This window comes from Rhinatrema bivittatum, chromosome 17 (assembly GCF_901001135.1).
Source record: "Rhinatrema bivittatum chromosome 17, aRhiBiv1.1, whole genome shotgun sequence".
Lineage (NCBI taxonomy): Eukaryota > Metazoa > Chordata > Amphibia > Gymnophiona > Rhinatrematidae > Rhinatrema > Rhinatrema bivittatum.
Genome location: NC_042631.1, coordinates 20,428,018 through 20,446,026, shown reverse-complemented (window position 1 = coordinate 20,446,026; position 18,009 = coordinate 20,428,018). Strand labels below are relative to the sequence as shown.

Genomic DNA, 18,009 nt, shown 5'->3' with positions numbered 1-18,009 from the left:
GGAAACACTAATTGACACTTGGCCCACGATGCTGCCTGTGCTCTAGAGTGTACATGCAATCCCTCTGGAATTCTTCTCCTCTTACAACGGTAGGCGGAAATGATAGTTTCCTTCAGCCAGCACACTATCATGCCCTTAGAGGCCTGTACCCATTTCTGGCACCTCCAAACAAATCAGACCACTGAAAACTGACCTTTGACTCCAGCAACTCAGATCAATTTGGGAAGGCAGGAGCTCCACAGTGATTCATGTGAAACTACCTTAGACAGGACATCCCCTCTACCAAAATCTTCAAAAATGGTTCCCTACAGGACAAAGCCTGCAGCTCAGAGATCCTTCTGAACAAAATAAATTGCCACCAAAAATACCACCTTCAGCATGAGGTCCTTTAACGATGCCTCTCTCAACAGCTCAAACTGAGGCCCACAAAGCACCTGCAAGACCAAGTTTAAACTCCATGCCAGACCCAATCTATGCACCAGTGGCCGCAGATGCTGAACACCCATCAAAAACCTCACAACATCCGGATGCGAGGCCAACAACCTTTTCCCAGTAGTATACCTCAGACACCTTAAGGATGCCTCCTGAACCTGCAAGGAATTGCAAACTAAGCTCTTCTAAATCATGGGCTCAAAGCATCCTTTTTGTTGCAAGCGCTTGTTCTCAAAAGTCAAGTTGAGAGACAAAAATGATACACCCATTCCGAAAAATTGGCTCATTTGCAGGGGCTGTTAAGGCAAGGTCCTATCTCAGGGACCTGTCAACTGTGTGCTGAACCAGATCTGCGAACCACAGATGACGCAGCCTCTCCAGCACCCCCAATACCACCTGGCCTGGATGCCTCGATGTGCCTAAACACGACCTATTAACGGACAAGGATGGAACACACAGGTTCCTTGATTGCCATGGAAGAACCCAAGCGTCTATGCCCTCGGCTGCAACCTATCATCTGCAGCTGAAGATACTTGCTGCCTTGGTGTTGCTCCTTGTCACCATCAGATCCAGACAGGGACTGCCTCAACGAGACTGGATAAGGCTGGGTCTAACTTACCTGCTGAGATAATCTGCTTGTACACTGTCCACTGTCACATGTGAAGCGGCTATCCTCTAAAATGTTGCTCCGCCCAGGCAAAAAGGTCCTGGGCTACTTGGGCAACCACGCAACTGGACCTGAAGTATCCTGCAGCGATAAAGCTTCTCTGAGATTCCAGTGCAACCGCAATGCCTCCTGTATAGGGTGCATGTGGGCAAAAGCCCAAGGTACTAATTTCAACGTAGATGCCATTGAACCCAGGACCTGAAGATAATTCCAAACCCTGGGCCCTGGCATCCACAAAATACACACCACCTGGGATTGTAACATTCAACCCTCCCAAAGGTGAAAAACACTGCAGAGCTGAGTATCTAACTTTGCCCCCAAGTATTCCAGCATTTGGGTAGGGTGACTTCACCTAATTCACCACCTAGCTCAAGGACCACAACATATCCATCAACATGCGCACAGATTACTGGCATACTTCCTCTGATTTCTTTTGGATAAGCATGAATTAGGATCCCCTCCCTGCAGAGAACTGCTGCTACCACCACCTTTGTGAACGTGCGAGGTGCAGTCACCAAATCGAACGGGAGGACCCAAAACTGGAAAAGTTACCAACAAGAGCCCTGAAGTTGGTGGTTGGTGAAACAGCTAAGTATGGGAGCTTGCTAGGCAGACTAGATGGGCAGATTGGTCTTTTTCTGCCGTCATTTCGATGAAGAGGGAACCCGCGTGGCCAAGCGGATAGTGGCACACTCAGTGTGCCAGTCAAAGTTTTCCGTGCCGGGCTCCATCTGATGATGTCACCCATCTGTGAGAACTGCCATCTTGCTTGTTCTAGGAGAAATCCTTCTCCTCAATGTGATTTAAGAGAAGCTTGTGACACCATCGCTTCCGACTTGTGAAAATTTAATTTGAATCCACTAAAAGATCAAAAAAGAAGTCTTCCATCAATGCCGGTAAGGACAGAGAAGGCGGTAATCCGCGAATGCCAATCTTAATCACTTATTACCCATCTTAATTCCAGTAATACTATCATTTTGGTGAATTACTCTCAAAGGTTCTATAGTCAAAATGAAAAGCAAAGGGGACAACCCTCCCATCAACCTCTTTGTAAAATGAACTCTTGTGGGACTACCATTCAGCAAGTTCTCTGTGCACCCTAGGTTGCATATACAGAAGCCGAACTACATTCAGCTGTAAGACTGAGACCAAAGCGTTTGAGTACATAAAGGTAATCCCATGCCACCCCGAAAGCCTTTTTAGCCATCAGAGCCAATTAGAATGGAGGTAATGTCATGGCCCCTACTACAATATACCACCACCTTCATTACAGAATGCTTGCCTCAGACAGACAATCCTGACTTGATGTTCTGCTATTAGATCTGGAAGAAAGATTGCTATCCACAAAAGTCTTAACCAAGAACTTAAGATCTAAATTTAGAAGGGATTTTGGCAAGAGTAGATCTTTACCCTTTTGGGCAATATTGTAATCAGGGCTTTATTGGTTTGGTAAGGAAAGCTGTGTCTCACATATTCATACATGGCAAATAGGGAAGTGTAATCTTATCAAAATATTGTAAAAAACTTCTCCAAAGCCATTGGGTCCTGGGGCTTTATAGTAGGCCATCTCTAATTACTAGCTGAATCTCCTGCATGCTACTCTGTCCATTCAGTCTGGCAAGCTGCGATCCTTTGAGCTGCAGAAGACTTAAGTCTGGGGGAAAAAAACCTCTAGCTTCTACATCCACTGCCTGCCTTGAGTAAAGCTGCCGAAAATGATCCAGAAACACATCATGCAATTCTTTAGTAGAGTTAATCTTATTTCCCCTGTCCCATAATGCATCAATATATTTTGCCCCTAGCTTATGCTTGACTAGGGAAGCCAATAAATTCCCTGCCTTATCTTGGTATAATTAAAACTTGTAACAAAACAGACTTCTGCTCTCTTTTATGGAGCAGCGAGTTAAGAGCTGTCAATGGAGATAATTTGTCCGACTCTCCTCTATGATTTGCCAAATATAACCTGTCTTTATGTACTTGCCATTCCAATCTTAGAGTCCATGATCCTACGCCTATGTTTACATAAACATCCCCCCCCCCCCCCCCCCCCCCCAAGCCACCTTTGCAGTCTCCCAGAACAATGCAGGTTTTGTAATGTGAATCGTATTCTCTTGGAATGCCAGCCATTTTGGGGGTAAAAAAACTTAGGAAATTAATATTCCGAGCCAAATATGCTGGAAATCGCTGTCAAATCCCCTGACAAGTATCCAACCAGCCAAACTCAACCCAATTAAGTGTATGATCAGATACCTCCAAATGGGCCATTCGTAGCATTAGTTACTTTGGAAAAATGAGTGGTTGATATTAAAAGATAATCTAAATGGAATGGGGAAACTTGCGTGTAGTTACGCTCCGTAGGAGTGAGGACACAGCGGGCATCCAAAAGATCCATTTGCTTAGATATAAACAGTATACCTTTACTTCCCAAACAATGTTCAGTAGGTTTCGGATGAGACTTATCTAGCATCAGTCATGCACCATATTTAAAATCACCCCCAAAAATGATAGAACCACACTGTGTGCTGTGTAGTTTGTCTAGTAAGGTTAAAATGAACTGGCAGTCATATACATTTGGAACAGCCATTACATAAAGTTAAAGGTTTCCCCATCAAATAACTCCTTGATCCTTAATAATGGATGTAATCTGAAAAAACTTGATTAAAGACATGAGCAAACATTCCATATCAAATTTAAGACAGCTGTCATGAAGTGGCCAATTCTCCGTATGCACTCTAGTACAGCATTAAAAACCAGTTCTTTTCCAAACTGTTTTGTATCTGCTAACAGCCACAGGTGGTCTGAGAGAGTATTCTAAGAGGTGGGACTTGCAATAAAGAATGCACATTCGAGAGTCTACCAGGTGAGCCAACCTGAACAAGGAAATCTCAAGCAAGCCTTTCCCAGCAAAGCGTAATATAAGTGACGGCACACAGACTAAGACAGACACCGATCCATGGAATAGATTCATATTTAATTCTCCATTCTACTGGTAACCAGTGGAGCACCTTTTAAAATGGTGTAATACAATAAAAAAAAGCCCCTAGTGCACATAATCGTGCTGCAGTGTTCTATATGATTTGGATAGCCATAGAGTTGATCCTGGCAAATCAACAGCAGTAAATCACAATAAATCAAATCCACCCAGCACAAGTGCCTGCAAAACAATGCGAAACTCCACTGCTGATAGCAAGGGTTTAAGCCTACATAGCATGCACAATTTAAAGAATGTAGCTATCACTATTTACCTAACATGAGGTGTCATGGTTAATTCAGAAAAAAAGTTACCCCCAAATTGCAAACTTGGCTTATGACTAGGAAGGTTACATCTCCAATATTAAACACTGTTGCAGCCTCTGGATCAGGGAATCTGTTCAAAATAACCAGCTCAGATATGTCTAAAATTAAGCAAAGACGATTGTCCTAATGGATGATAAACAAATGGAGAAAAAGATCAGGGTAGTCTGCCAGGTTGAACACTTCAGTATGAAAAACTGGACAGTCTGTATTTAAGGACTAATTTTTAAGCCTTGGCCCATGCCAATACTGAGAGATGCATGATGGCTCAGCTACATGCATTTTCAAAGCAGCATGGCCACATGTATCTTCCAGTACATGTGGAAGAGCAGGCTTGGGGGGGTGGGGGGGGGGTTAGGAAATTCCCTCTGCGTCCTCTCCTTTATTGAAGCAGAGGGAACTGGGGAAGGGCCTAGCTGCGGCGGTGCACATCTCAAATTTCCTCCTTGCGAGTGCACATGGACACCTGTGCCTTTTAAAGTTTACCCTATAATAAACTCCAAAACAAGATAGAAGTGTGCACAATGAAGCAATATAAAAATCAAAAAGAACAGCTAAGGTGGATTTCTGCTGCACCCCATTAGGAAAATTATGAAGATTCGAGTAAGTTGAGGCAAGATACACACTACCACCGCTGGACAGACTGAAACCATTTAAAAACTGACTGTTATATGCCTACCTGAGCTAGGCAAGCTAAATAGAACAGCATGATTCAGTATCTAAGGTGGCTGTGATCACCAGTAAACCCAGAACATAATTCGTTCCTTGATAGAAGCCTCTCCTAATAGTATCTAAACTTGTCTAGAAATAAGCAAGCAGGGGAGGAGGGGGGGGGGGGGGGGTGTGCAGATTGCACTGGCTTCACTATTTACAAAAAAAACAAAACAAAAGCAAAAAACACACCCCACTCCTAGAATTCAACAACTATTTATAGGCCACTAAATGCCAGAGCCCTAAGCTGTTTACAAAAAAGTCAAGTAAAGTGACAAAAAACATTAAAGATAACATTTCTTCCAAAATTAAAAACTCCATAGTTAAGTATGTATCCTGTATACCAACTAGGACGATATAATTTGGTCATCTATCCATTTTGTATATAGATTTTAGTTTGATCCCTCAACCATCCTCAAACAGAGCAGTGAAGAAAGGAAACCCACCATTCTTCTGACATTTCCTTACCTGGTTTTTCATAAAAGGTTTGCCTCCCATTTCTCCAAACTGAGATTGAGCAGGAGGAATTATGTGACCTCCATGGCCATTGAAAAGTTGACTTGAACGATGGCGTCCCATGGTGGGTGAAAATCTATCCTGAATAACCCCTGGACCAGTACCAATTCCGCTACCTAAGTATTTTTGGAAAGGAAGAGAATTGGTATGAGCCCAAGCAAGCATTAAGTGCCCAAGAACATTTCACACAGGTTGGCAACGTACCTGGCATTTGTCCGAACATATCAGCAAGTCCTCCAAGTGGGTCCCTGTCTAGTTTCATCCTGGGTGGCATGAACGGTCCCTCCAGAAAGAAGTCACTTCTCATCCCTTGAGCCATAGGAGCAGGAATAAAAACTCCAAGATCCTTTAATATACAGAATCACATTTTTCTGTTAGGGCACTGAAAGAACTATTGGGAATACAGAAACCTGAAAGGTTAAGAGACAAAAAAACCAGTACTAAATCTAATTAGGAAAGCAATTTAGGTTCTGATAAAAGTTCTCAGTATGGATACTTTACAAACCAATGCCATTGTCAGTCTGGAGTTGTTAGGTCTGTTTCTGATAAGACACTAGATCCTTTTTTGATGACATACCTGGCCAAAAAGGCAGAACTTTAATACTAAAATGTCAACCGTACTAGGATATTATGCTTGACATGTTCTAGTTCTGCTCAAATTGCAGCACACTCATGGCATTTGTTCATTTTGGGAGCTGGAAAAGCTACCATCTTTTTATAAGTTAGTACGTTTATTTTACTATTTAAAATATATCCATATAGCTTCATGATCAGAAGTTAAAAAAATTTCACCTGTGCTCAACTGCCCACAGAGAAATACATCAAGTATATTGTATTCTTTAAAACAAACTAAAATTACTTTAACTGCATCTTGACGGATTTGATTGATAGTCTTTGGTCCATTATCAAGAAAAGCTTTGCGAGGAACCCAATTGTTTTCTCGCAACTCCACGGTATCCTAGAAGATCAAAATAAAACATTTCAGTTAAAATAAAGAACAGTCTCAAACTAGGAATGTAAACAATATTTGCCACTCTCACCTGCAGCAGGAAACGAATCCTTGCTGGCAATTCCTTACTTAACCTCAAGGCGCACATACGGGCAAAGTACTGATCCATTAAGGACTAGAAAACAAAAAGCAGGAAGTTTGATTAGTAAACATTTAAGCTATTTAATATACTTTATAATACAGGCAAAGTTATAAGAACCGCCATACTGGGTTAGACTAAGGGGCCAGCCAACCCAGTATCCTGTGACCTGGATTTACCTCTATTGGAAACAAGTACAGCCAGTGTCCTTAGAAATAGCAGTGAAATTTCTAAGAAAGCAACCATATTACGTATGAGGTTCCATCCGGTTTGATAATTTGTCTTATGAAGTTTCCTGGATGTATGGTTGTCTCGTTTCATTCTTAGAAATAGTAGGTCATCAATAGAAAGGAACAGTGAAAATTTTTTCCACAGCAAATTTATAACCACAGGAGGAGAGTGTGTAAAATTTCTCTACTCAAAAGAAGTGTCCCAGATCACCATCATTCACCCATGTAGCCCAAAGAGTGCCAAAAGCCTATTTTTCAATTAAATTGGAGAAATTACTTACCTGATAATTTCATTTTCCTTAGTGTAGACAGATGGATTCAGGGCCAATGGGTTTTATGCTCCCCTGCCAGCAGATGGAGTCAGTCAGGTTTAAAGCGGTCATCGCCTTAGATACACCCCTGCAGCGACCTCAGCCCTTCAGTACTCTCTTCAAAAGGCACTGTGGACATACTATTGAAAAAACCTTAAAACTTGATTAAAAACTGATAACTGTACTCAAATGCTGAATCCCACCAAGATTATAGATGCCTTGATCTAGGGACTGCGCAACGGTTTAATGGTAACCTCTTGGAATCTATATTCACTTCACAGACAATTCCTTGGCACCATTCTTGGGCAGCCGTGGGCAGGATGCTGAGTCCATCTGTTTACACTAAGGAAAATGAGATTATCACATAAGCAATTTCTCCATTTCCTAGCGTTTAGCCAGATGGACTCAGAACCAATGGGATATACAAAAGCTACTCCTGATTGGGGCAGGAGGCAGGCCATGGTCCAGTGGGCACCACCCTTGCAAAAGCTGCGTCCTCTCAGACCTGGACGTCTAGGTGATAGAACCTGGAGAAGGTGTGCAAGGAAAACTGTCGCCGCTCAGCAGATGTCGACAGGAGACAGTAGCTTAGCTTCCGCCCAGGATACAGCCTGAGCCCTAGTGGAATGAGCTTTTACCTGAAAGGGTAATGGCTTTCCTGCCTCTACATAAGCTCTCGTGACCACCTTGATCCAGCGAGCTATGGTAGCTCCTGAAGCTGGTTCTGCCTGCATCCTTCCACCATGAAGGACAAGTAGTCGAACTTGCACACTGGTTCTGACTATCTTCCTGATCCTGTTAGGACAAGGGAAGGGGGTTTCCGAAAGGGTAGAGGGGCCCTCTTGATGGGCTAGGCCCCGCTTCAGGCTCTGTGGGCACTCCACGTGGCAGGCCTTGGCAGCACCATCTTGTGTGCAGTTTGGCGCGGTGCCATTTTCCCCCCCATTGACCATCGGTATGCAGGCCAGCCCTGTTGTGCGCCTATCGTGCACATAAGTGTACGCACAAGTATATAAATACAATCATGCACAACCAGATGCTTATACTTATGCTCATCAGGGTGGATTTGTGCGCTCGGGTCCAAGCGCTAGCCAGCTGAATGCACAAGCTACAGTGAACTACTGCTCTGGCAACAAAGAAGCACAAGCGACATTTTGTGCTGCCTGCCATATTAGAGCTGCACAGTTTGACCTAGAATCCTTCCTGTGTCAGTACTGTGAAGAAGCCCAAGGAGGGCTAGACTCTCAGAACTTCTCCAAGCCCAGCCCCTCCCCGGAGGGCAAGTCAGCCACGGCTTTATCTGGTAGCATCCCAGATCTGAGAAATCCCAGGGCTGTATCCTCCTCAGGAGAGGGCAGTTCAGCAGCGCCTACCCCAGTTCCTCCTGGGTCAGGTATAGATCCAGCAACCTTTTCTTGAATGGAATTCTCTCAGGGCCTTCAAGCCTTTGTTCAGGTGTAGTCAGCTGCTGCCCCTAGCTGGTCTGAGCCCCAGCTGGGAAGGCCTTGTCCTCCCAACTCTATCAGCATGTCTTGCCTCACCAAGGATATCCCTGACAGGGACCCATACACCATGGACAATGAAGGGGATGCAGTCTCACTGGAGGACAGGGAAATCCCTCCAGGCCTGGAGCCATACTGGACCATGCCTTGGAGGCCTTGTATCCTCTGGACCCGGCAGCCAAAGAATGCCCGTGTTTCCTGAAGTGGACACTCTGGTCTGTGCCATTTCGAAGCGAACTATCCCAGTAGAGGGAGGAACGGCCTTGAAGGATGTGCACAATAGGCGGTTGGAGTCCTTCTTTAAGCAAGCCTTTGATGAGACAGCAATGACACTGAAGATCGCTTCCTGTTGTGCCCTGGTGGCTCGCTGTCTGCTTCGAGAGAGAGAGGCAGATAGCCCGGGGCGCATTCCAAAGAGACTATGGAGCCCACCGCGGCCTTCCTAGGGGATGTAAGCTCTGACCTAGTACGTACCTCAGCCAGAGTAGCTGCCTCAGTGGTGGATGCCAGAAGACAGCTATAGCTGCGAAATTGGTCAGCGGGCACAACCATTAAGACAAATGTTACAAAGATGCCCTTTAAAAGGGATCCCTCCTATTCAGAAGCGAATTGGAAAAGCTAGCCCAAGAACTCCAGAAAAGGAAAATTAGTTCTTACCTGTTAATTTTCATTCCTGACCATGGGCTGAGCCTCCTGTCCAGTAGGTGGAGACAGACCAAAACTGAAAGGGTATCCTATATGATGACAGAGCCTACCCTGTAGCCCTTCAGTATAACCATTTGTCAAAGCAGAGAAAAACCATCATGGAACAAGCAAGTAACAGAAGAACTCGAGCAAACAAGAGAACTCTGAAAATGGGAAACAAGAGAAAACAGCGAATGAACTCTGTGCATGGACACTCTTGCATAAATGCCCACAATCATATAGAAGCTTCCGATGCCTCCTATTAAGGAACACATAGAACAGAAAAACAATGTAGGATACAGCATTGGAGGAATAGTATAAGGATCTGCGAGCAGACAGGAAGAACAGAACGGGAAGGGCGTCTGGACAGATCCGTGGTACTATGGGAACGAAAATTAACAGGTAAGAACTAATTTCTCTTTCCCTGTACGTACCCGATCAGTCCAGACCATGGGATGTACCACAGTTTCCCTAGACAGGGTGGGACCTTGACAGTCCCGCTCGAAGTACCTGCCCCCCAAAGGAACCAAAAACTGGTGCCTGAACATCAAAGCGATAATGTCGAGCAAAAGTATGCAGAGACTTCCAAGTAGCTGCCCTGCATATCTCCTGCGGGGTGACAGACCGACTTTCCGCCCAGGAAGCCGCCTGTGAACGCAAGGAATGGGCCTTAAGGCCCTCCAGGACCAGGTGTCCCTGACAGATGTAAGCCAACGATACCGCTTCCTTCAGCCAGTGAGATATTGTAGTCTTAGAGGCCTGTTTGCCCCAGTTGGGGCCACTCCATAAGACAAAAAGATCATCTGATACTCGAAAGTCATTAGTCACCTCAAGGTAACGCATAAGCACGCGTTTCACATCCAGAAGGCGGATATCATCCCCGCCGGGGCTTGCAATATCTGCAGGAGAGAACGCGGGGAGCTCCACAGACTGACATGAAAAGAAGATGCAACCTTTGGTAAGAATGACGGGACAGTCTTAAGTGAGACCCCAGAGTCCGAGAAACGTAAGAAGGGCTCGCGGCATGACAACGCTTGGATCTCCAACACCCGTCTGGCGGAGCAAATAGAAACAAGAAACACCGCCTTAAGAGTCAAATCCTTAAGGGTAGAATGGCGAAGTGGCTCAAAAGGAGCCTGACAGAGGGCCCAAAGGACCAGATTCAAACTCCACGAGGGACAAGTGGGACACAATTGTGGCTTCAAATGTTTGACCCCTTTGAGAAAACGGACAATATCCGGATGAGACGCAACCGCGTAGCCTTCGAGGTTTCCCAAGAGAGAACCTAGGGCAGACACCTGTACATGGAGTGAGCCAAAAGGAGAGACCTTTAGAGAGGCCACGCTGGAGAAAGGAGAGGACTAGTGAGACTGGAGCCGAATGTGCCGTAACACCTGCTTCCTCGCAGACCAGTTCGAAAACCTTCCAAACCCGGACATAGGCGAGGGAAGTAGAAGTTTTGCGAGCCCGCAAAATAGTGGAGATGACGTCCTCAGCATACTCTCTCCGTCTCAACCTTCGCTGTTCAAAAACCAAGCCACAAGACAAAAGCGATCCACCTGGTCGAAAAATACGGGACCTTGGCGGAGAAGGTATTGAAGATGGCCGGGGACCATCATCACGAGGTTGACTAGGTCCGCGAACCACAGCCTGCAAGGCCACTCGGGAGCTACGAGAATGACTGGACCCGCTGTGTATCTCTATCAGTCTGAGCTTTCCCTATGAGATCCGAGGAAATACATACATAAGAACATCACGCGGCCACCCCTTCTGAGCAGTGTTCCCGCCAGCAGCTGAAGAACTGGGGAGCCTTGGACATTGTTCAGAGTTGCCATCAAGTCCAGGTGCGGAGGACCCCACCTGCTGATGATTAGGACCATGGTGTCTGACAACTCTCACTCGCCTGGATGCAGATGTTGACGGCTCAAGAAGTCGGCTTGAACATTCTCGTTGCCCGCAATGTGAGAAGCTGCGAGGCAGTCCAGGTGTCACCCCTCCCACGCGAGAAATAGACTTGCTTCGAGGGCCACCAGTTGACTCCTGGTGCCCCCCTGGCGATTGATGTACGCCATGGTGGTAGAGTTGTCCAAAAGCACCCAGACCGCTCGTCGCCGAAGTAGTGGGAGAAATGCCTTGAGTGCCAGGCGATCTGCACGAGTCTCCAGGCAGTTGATGTGCCAGCAAGACTGAGTTGGGGACCAGTGCCCCTGCATGGTCTGGGACTGGCAAACTGCTCCCCAACCGGAAAGGCTGGCATCCGTTGTGACTACTATCCACTGCGGGGTCTGAAGGGACATTCCATGAAGGAGGTGCTTGAGAGAAAGCCACCATTGTAAGTCGCTGATGGTAGAGTCGGAAAGTGGGAGCTGCATCTGAAACTGCTCTGATACCGGCTGCCAACAGGTCAGCAAAGCTCTCTGTAAAGGACGCATATGTGCAAACGCCCAGGGGTTCAAGTCAATCGTGGAAGCCATGGTCCCCAGGACCTGCAGATAATACCACGCCATGGGAAGAGGCATGGAAAAGAAGCTCTGAACCTGATCCTTCAGCTTGAAAGCTCTCTAGTCTGGTAGAAAAACCTTGCTGACGCGGGTATCGAAGCAAGCCCCCAGGAACTCCAAGACCTGGGTCAGGTGGAGATTGCTCTTGTAGACTGAATTACTGTGGAGGAGCAGCACTTAAAATCAGTTGGGCTGCCGGGGCTGAAGGAGCGGAGGCAGAGACTGAACGCTGCACACTCCAAAACTCTCTCAGAGGCTGCAAACAATACAAGTAATGCAGAGAACTGTCTTTTTTTTTTTTTTTTAAAACAAGAACAGGGAGAAAAGGATCCCTGCAGGCAGCCTTAGAAAAGAATCATCCCAGCGAAGGGAAGACTACCTAGGCCCCTGCAAGAGCAAGGAGACAGGGACTGTCTCCTGTGAAAGTAATCCACAAAGTTCAAACTTTTTTTTTTAAATCAATAAAAAGATAAATACTTGTTTGATCCAAACAGCGTTAGAAGTAAAAGTAGAAAGAATCCCCAAAGGGACAAAGAATAAGGCAAACAGGGAACCACAGGGTGAGCTGTTCCACCTGCTGGAGACAGACAAATACTGAAGGGCTACAGGGTAGGCTCTGTCCTCATACAGGATACCCTTTCAGTTTTGGTCTGTCTCCATCTGCTGGACAGGAGGCTCAACCCACGGTCTGGACTGATCTGGGTACATACAGGGAACTGTGAAGTAAAGAGGTGGCTCTTAGATTCACTATCTGTCCCAATGAAGGCAGGTGCTGCAACACTGCTTCCACATCTCATCTACAAAGGACTTCCAACTTAGCCCAGATGAGCCAGTCTAGATACAGGTGGACCAGCATGTCCTTTGAGGGCTGCCGCTACCACCAACATTACCTTGGTGAAGGTTTTCAGGGCTGTTGCTAGCCCAAACGGGAATACACAAAATTGAAAATGCCTCCCCAGTATCATAAACCGGAGGTACTTCTGATGATCCGGGAAAATGCCAGACAAAAACTCCCCGCTTCTATGACAGACCTCAAAGTTTCCATCCAGAAACAGGAAACCTTAAGAGCCACACTCACCTTCTTTAAATCCAAAATGGGACAAAGTGCCCTCCCTTTGGCACCATGAAATAAATGGATACCTCCCCGTCCCTGTTCATTCAGCGGAACTGAATAAGAACATAAGAAGCTACCATACTGGGTCAGACTGAGGGTCCCTCAAGCCCAGCATCCTGTTTCCAACAGTGGCCAATCCAGGCCATAAGAACCTGGCAAGTACCCAAAAACTAAGAAGATCCCATGCTACTGATGCCAGTGACCCAGTCCTAGCACACTCTGCCACCCCTTCATCAGCCCGACCAACACATACTGCCGCCCCCCCCCCCCCCAGATTGAAGGGGGGGATGGGGGGGACTGAGTGCTGGGTTCAACTAGCCCTGCCCCAGCACACCTTGGCCTCTCCCCCCACCTCTCACTGCTGTACACTGACCCTCATTCCATAAGGGAAAATGAAAGGGAGCAAAAAAGCAACCAAACCCATCCCTTGGGGAGGGAGGGGGGGGGGGGGGGGGAAGTCCCCCCTTCCCCAAACCCACATAAAGACCTCGCTGCTCCCCTCCCGACCTCCTCCAGTCCTTACCCCCATCGTGTCTCCATAAGATTTGAGGCATGTCCCCCACTGCTCCTGCCCTCCTTTGAATTTGTAACTCCCCACCCACCAAACTCAATTTCACTTGAACCCCCCCCCCCCCCCCCCATTGTGGGTCGGGGGGGGGGTCTTCCGAAGGCAGGACCTTTAAGCCTAACAACCTTTGCAGAGTCTGATCCACTATTGCTTTTGCTGTGAGAACAGTGGGACTCCAGAAAGGTGTCTGACTGGGCGTAAAAAATCTAAGGCGTAACCCTGTCTTATGATCTCTAGCACCCACCGGTCCGCCGTGATCCTGGTCCACTCCTTGTAAAAAAAACAAGACAACCTGTCCCCTACCACTTCCAGCAAGGAGTGGACGGGCCTGGCTTCATTGTGAGGCCTTACCGCTCCCAGAACCCTGACCAGAGGTGCTTCTGGGAGGATCTGCTGGTGCCCTGAAAGGGCTGCTGACAGCTTGACCATTGTTTCAACCCAGAGGTAGCAGCCCCTCTTCCAGGACAAAGCCTCCTTTAGTCTCAAAACCGGGATCGGGGTGGAAATGTCTTCTTAGACCACTTATCCTCAGGCAACCTGTTTCCCTTGGATTCCCCGAGGGACTTCAGCCGATTTAGTTCCTCCCTAAACAGCAACTTTCCCTTACAGGGGAAATTACACAGCTGGGCCTTGGAGAAGAAATCTGCTGACCAACTGCGTAGCCAAAGGAGCCAGCGTATCAAAACCGCTGAGACCATACTCCTGGCAGAGGTATGCACCAAATCATCTAATGCAGCTACATAAGTCCCACTAGGCTCCTGAGACTTCTGAATCCAGCATAAAACAGGCCCGCTGCAGGATACTGACACACCGCAGCTTGAAGGCTAAGGCAGACACCTTGAATATGTGCTACAACCACCTCCAACTTGCGGTCCTAAACATCCTTAAAAGTGCAGCAGAATCTGCAAATAGAATTGTGGTGGTCTTGGTTAGGGTAGAGACTGCCGCATCTACCTTAGAAGTCTCACAGCTCTTACCCATCCTCCTGGTAACCGCGACTGCACCCGCTACCTACCCCGATGTGTGCCAACAGCCAAACTTCCTGGCTACATGAGCCGCTGACCTCCCCTTTTTTTTTTTTTTTTTTAAACAAAAAACTTAATCCCAGCTAAACAGAGAAAACAAAAAAGGGTACTTTTCTTTAGAGACAGCAGCAGGAGGAGAGCACAGACTCAGGGAGCCAGTCCCCTGGCTATCAGAGTCTCCAGTACCATGGGCATCCAACCCTTTGTTCACCCGGCTCCACTCACGGGATGGCCCACAAAGGAACCCAACATCTAAAGGAGCTGCTCCAACTTCCAACAATCAAAATCCAATTCAGTCAGGACTGCAGGGGGCACTCTCTGTTATATAGCAGTGTCCCAAAGTTTTGTTCTCTGCCTCCATCTGCTGGTAGGGATGCATAAACTCACTTGTCTGGACTGAACTGGGCATGTACAGGAATTTGCAAAAAAATAGTATTTTGACAAATGTGCATAATTTTTCAGAATTTAGAAAAAAACATGGTCACAGATTTTCCCCAGGAGTATTAATTTTTCACCCACCCTTCAAAATAGTGCAGCTAACCAGAAACCTCTACCTTATCCAAAATGGTGAGGAATTCCACCTAAGTTGATAAAAGAACCAAGCTTTTATCTTTTTATGAAAAACATGCAATTCAGCTAAATTCCTGTGCTGAGTCAGAGGAAATACTGAGGGACTGCAGAGAGGGAGTCTACTTATATATGGGTGGCCTCTCAGATTTTTGCTCTGACTCCCATCTGCTGGAAGGGGGAGATAATCCAGGGTCTGGACTGATCCAGGTACATACATGAATTTATTTATTTATTTTGCATTTTTATATACAGACATTCTTGTATCAGATACAAGTCATACCACAAGGAAGGGAGAGATACAGAGAAAGCTCTAGCTTGATGTCACTCATCTCATCAAAAGATGGCTTAAGAAGGGTACCCTGACCATATTTCAACTGGTGCCTAGGGGAATACCACAACTTATATTCCTGATGTATACAGGATCATTCCCTTTGAAAAATAAGCAATAAAAATAAGCAATGAATACCCATGAGAAGCTAGTTTACAAGCATGCAAAACCAACGTAATAGAATCCAGTCTAACAACCCACCACCTCCCTGGCTGCTGCATTCTGGACCAAGTGTAGCTTTATAAATAAACCATTCAGGGAGGCCCACACAAATTTATCTCAATGCCATCTGATGCCATTACCTGATTTGTGTGGCTGAGTTTCTTGCTCATCCATAGAGTGCTTTTTATGCACTCAAATACACTAGATTTCCCCCGACATCTTTGTCTCACTAGCTGGTTACCTTGAGCTTTATCAGAGAGGACTACCACCAGATCCCTTTCCTGCTTGGCAACTGCACCACACTGTCCAATATGAAACCAAGTTTTTGCATGCAGTTTGAGTACATAATTTAAAAAATGTAACACAAGGTATTATCTAGCCATGTAAAAAACATACCTTAGCTTTTTCATGGTCTAGTCTAGGTCCCACTGTCCTCATTATCTGACAGAGACACTCCAAATCCTCCCCCATATCTCCAAGTTGGACTCTCTTCTTCTTTTCCAAAAGCTGCAAAGTAAACCAAATTTAATGGCAGATAGGAGCCACATTTTTTCCCAAATCATTTGGAGAGCAAAGTGGTTAGTTATAGTCCAAATGTAATGTAATGTGGAGATGGAAAAGCATGGTGTATGGTTATTCTACTCATACCATATCTTATGTGTCAGAAAACGCCTTAATGGCACCTTGACACACGAGTAAGACACTGAGCACTTACAGAAACAAAATCCCACTTCTCTGAAAAGATTTATCTTGGCACACACCAGTCTTTAATACTGCAATTCCTAGAAGTATAAGCTGTGTGTAGCCCAGAGGCTCTTAACTCTCTGGAAGCGAATGTGAATAGTTCCCCCCCCCCCCCCCACCCAATATAGATGAAATACATGAACTAAGCAAGAAAGAAAATGTTATCCAAAAAAATAAAGCCTTACTGTTTTGATGCACTTATGAAGGATAGATTCATGAATAAGATCAAGTTTGCCAAGTTCACCGATGAATTTGATGTTGCCAAGCATCTTGATCTTAGCAATTGTTCTCTGTTCCTCCTCCTCAGGAAGGAGGGGGCCATCACGCTTGTCATATACTAGAAATGAAAGTCACGTTAAAAACTTGTAACTTAACACACAGCAAAATGGTATACGGTATCACTTAAAAAAAAAAAAGTCTTACTGTCAACATTTCTGGTGCGGTTTTCAAATTCATCTTGAAGTTTTGAAATCAGGAGGCGTCTGAATGTCTGGGAACAAAGTTGTAGAGAGTTACTATATCCCAGTACAAGCAGCCTAATAGTGAAATGTTAACAGCACATTCAGTTTCCTTGCAAGGGAAAACTTACTGTGCTTTGCTTCTGTCCTGGCTGACCCTCTGGTGACGGGCCATCAAAGTTTGGTGCATCTTCTGCCAGTCGCAGACATAGTTGAGCATACAGTGAGCTATACTTGGGCTCTTCAAGGGCTTTATCTACAATCTGCATCACAAAAAAAAATTTACATATACACACACCATAAAGTAACAAATAAGCCTTGAGCCTGATGTTATACGTTGAGACTAAAGTAAAAATAGAAAGCTTTCCAATCATTTCAACTCCCTCTAAAAGATGTCCTAGTTTAATACCAAAATGACATTTTACATTGACCTTCAATTTCTCAGGGATTTTCCTAAAGAAGAAATTTAATCTTACCCGCTAATTTCCTTTCCTTGAATCCTGCTAGACCAGTCCACACACAAGTTTATGCCATCGTGCCAGCAGATAGAGCACAGCTTTTTCCAGCGACATCACCACCGTTATTAGATGTGGTACTGTACCACCATCAGACCATAACCTCACAATGCAATCGAGTAGAACCCCCTCCCCCTTATAAAAACTAGGAACCATGGAAGATGTTGCTATCCTGCTAACCAGGAAAGTCCCTCTGCCGCAAGACAGGCAGAAAGAAGAGAAGAACAAAACACACAGGAGAATGAAATAAGTCTTACTTCCTCCTCCGGACGACAAACCTCACTACAAAAAGGGTATTCAGTGTACAAACTAATGAGCTGGGAACAGAAAAAAAAAACCAAACATTTTCAAGCAAAGGTAGCCTAGACCACCCCAGGAACTTAATCCTGTTGTATCAGCCCAGCACATGTCACCATCTGCTGGGGACCATGCTGGGTTATGTAGCACAACCAACATCACCCAGTGCTCAGGTCACTGGAAAAAGCTGAGCGCTCTCTCTCCATATGCTGGAGCATAAGCCCACACATCTGGATTAGCCTAGCTGGACAAGGTAGCATTTACACTATTTGGTTTGGAAACAAAAGTTCTC

At 45.8% G+C, this 18,009-nt stretch overlaps 1 protein-coding gene across 1 annotated transcript in view; it reads right to left on the bottom strand.

Annotated features, from left to right (window-relative positions):
- Window positions 1-18,009, bottom strand: part of EIF4G2 (eukaryotic translation initiation factor 4 gamma 2) — a gene marked incomplete at its 5' end in the record, with an annotated part of 48,642 nt that overhangs the window by 24,635 nt on the left and 5,998 nt on the right. The window contains 8 exons of the mRNA XM_029583088.1: window positions 5,573-5,736; window positions 5,825-5,966; window positions 6,480-6,578; window positions 6,661-6,744; window positions 16,100-16,210; window positions 16,633-16,784; window positions 16,871-16,937; window positions 17,037-17,168. Coding sequence (XP_029438948.1) covers window positions 5,573-5,736; window positions 5,825-5,966; window positions 6,480-6,578; window positions 6,661-6,744; window positions 16,100-16,210; window positions 16,633-16,784; window positions 16,871-16,937; window positions 17,037-17,168 — 951 coding nt within the window. The remainder of the gene's footprint in view (window positions 1-5,572; window positions 5,737-5,824; window positions 5,967-6,479; window positions 6,579-6,660; window positions 6,745-16,099; window positions 16,211-16,632; window positions 16,785-16,870; window positions 16,938-17,036; window positions 17,169-18,009) is intronic.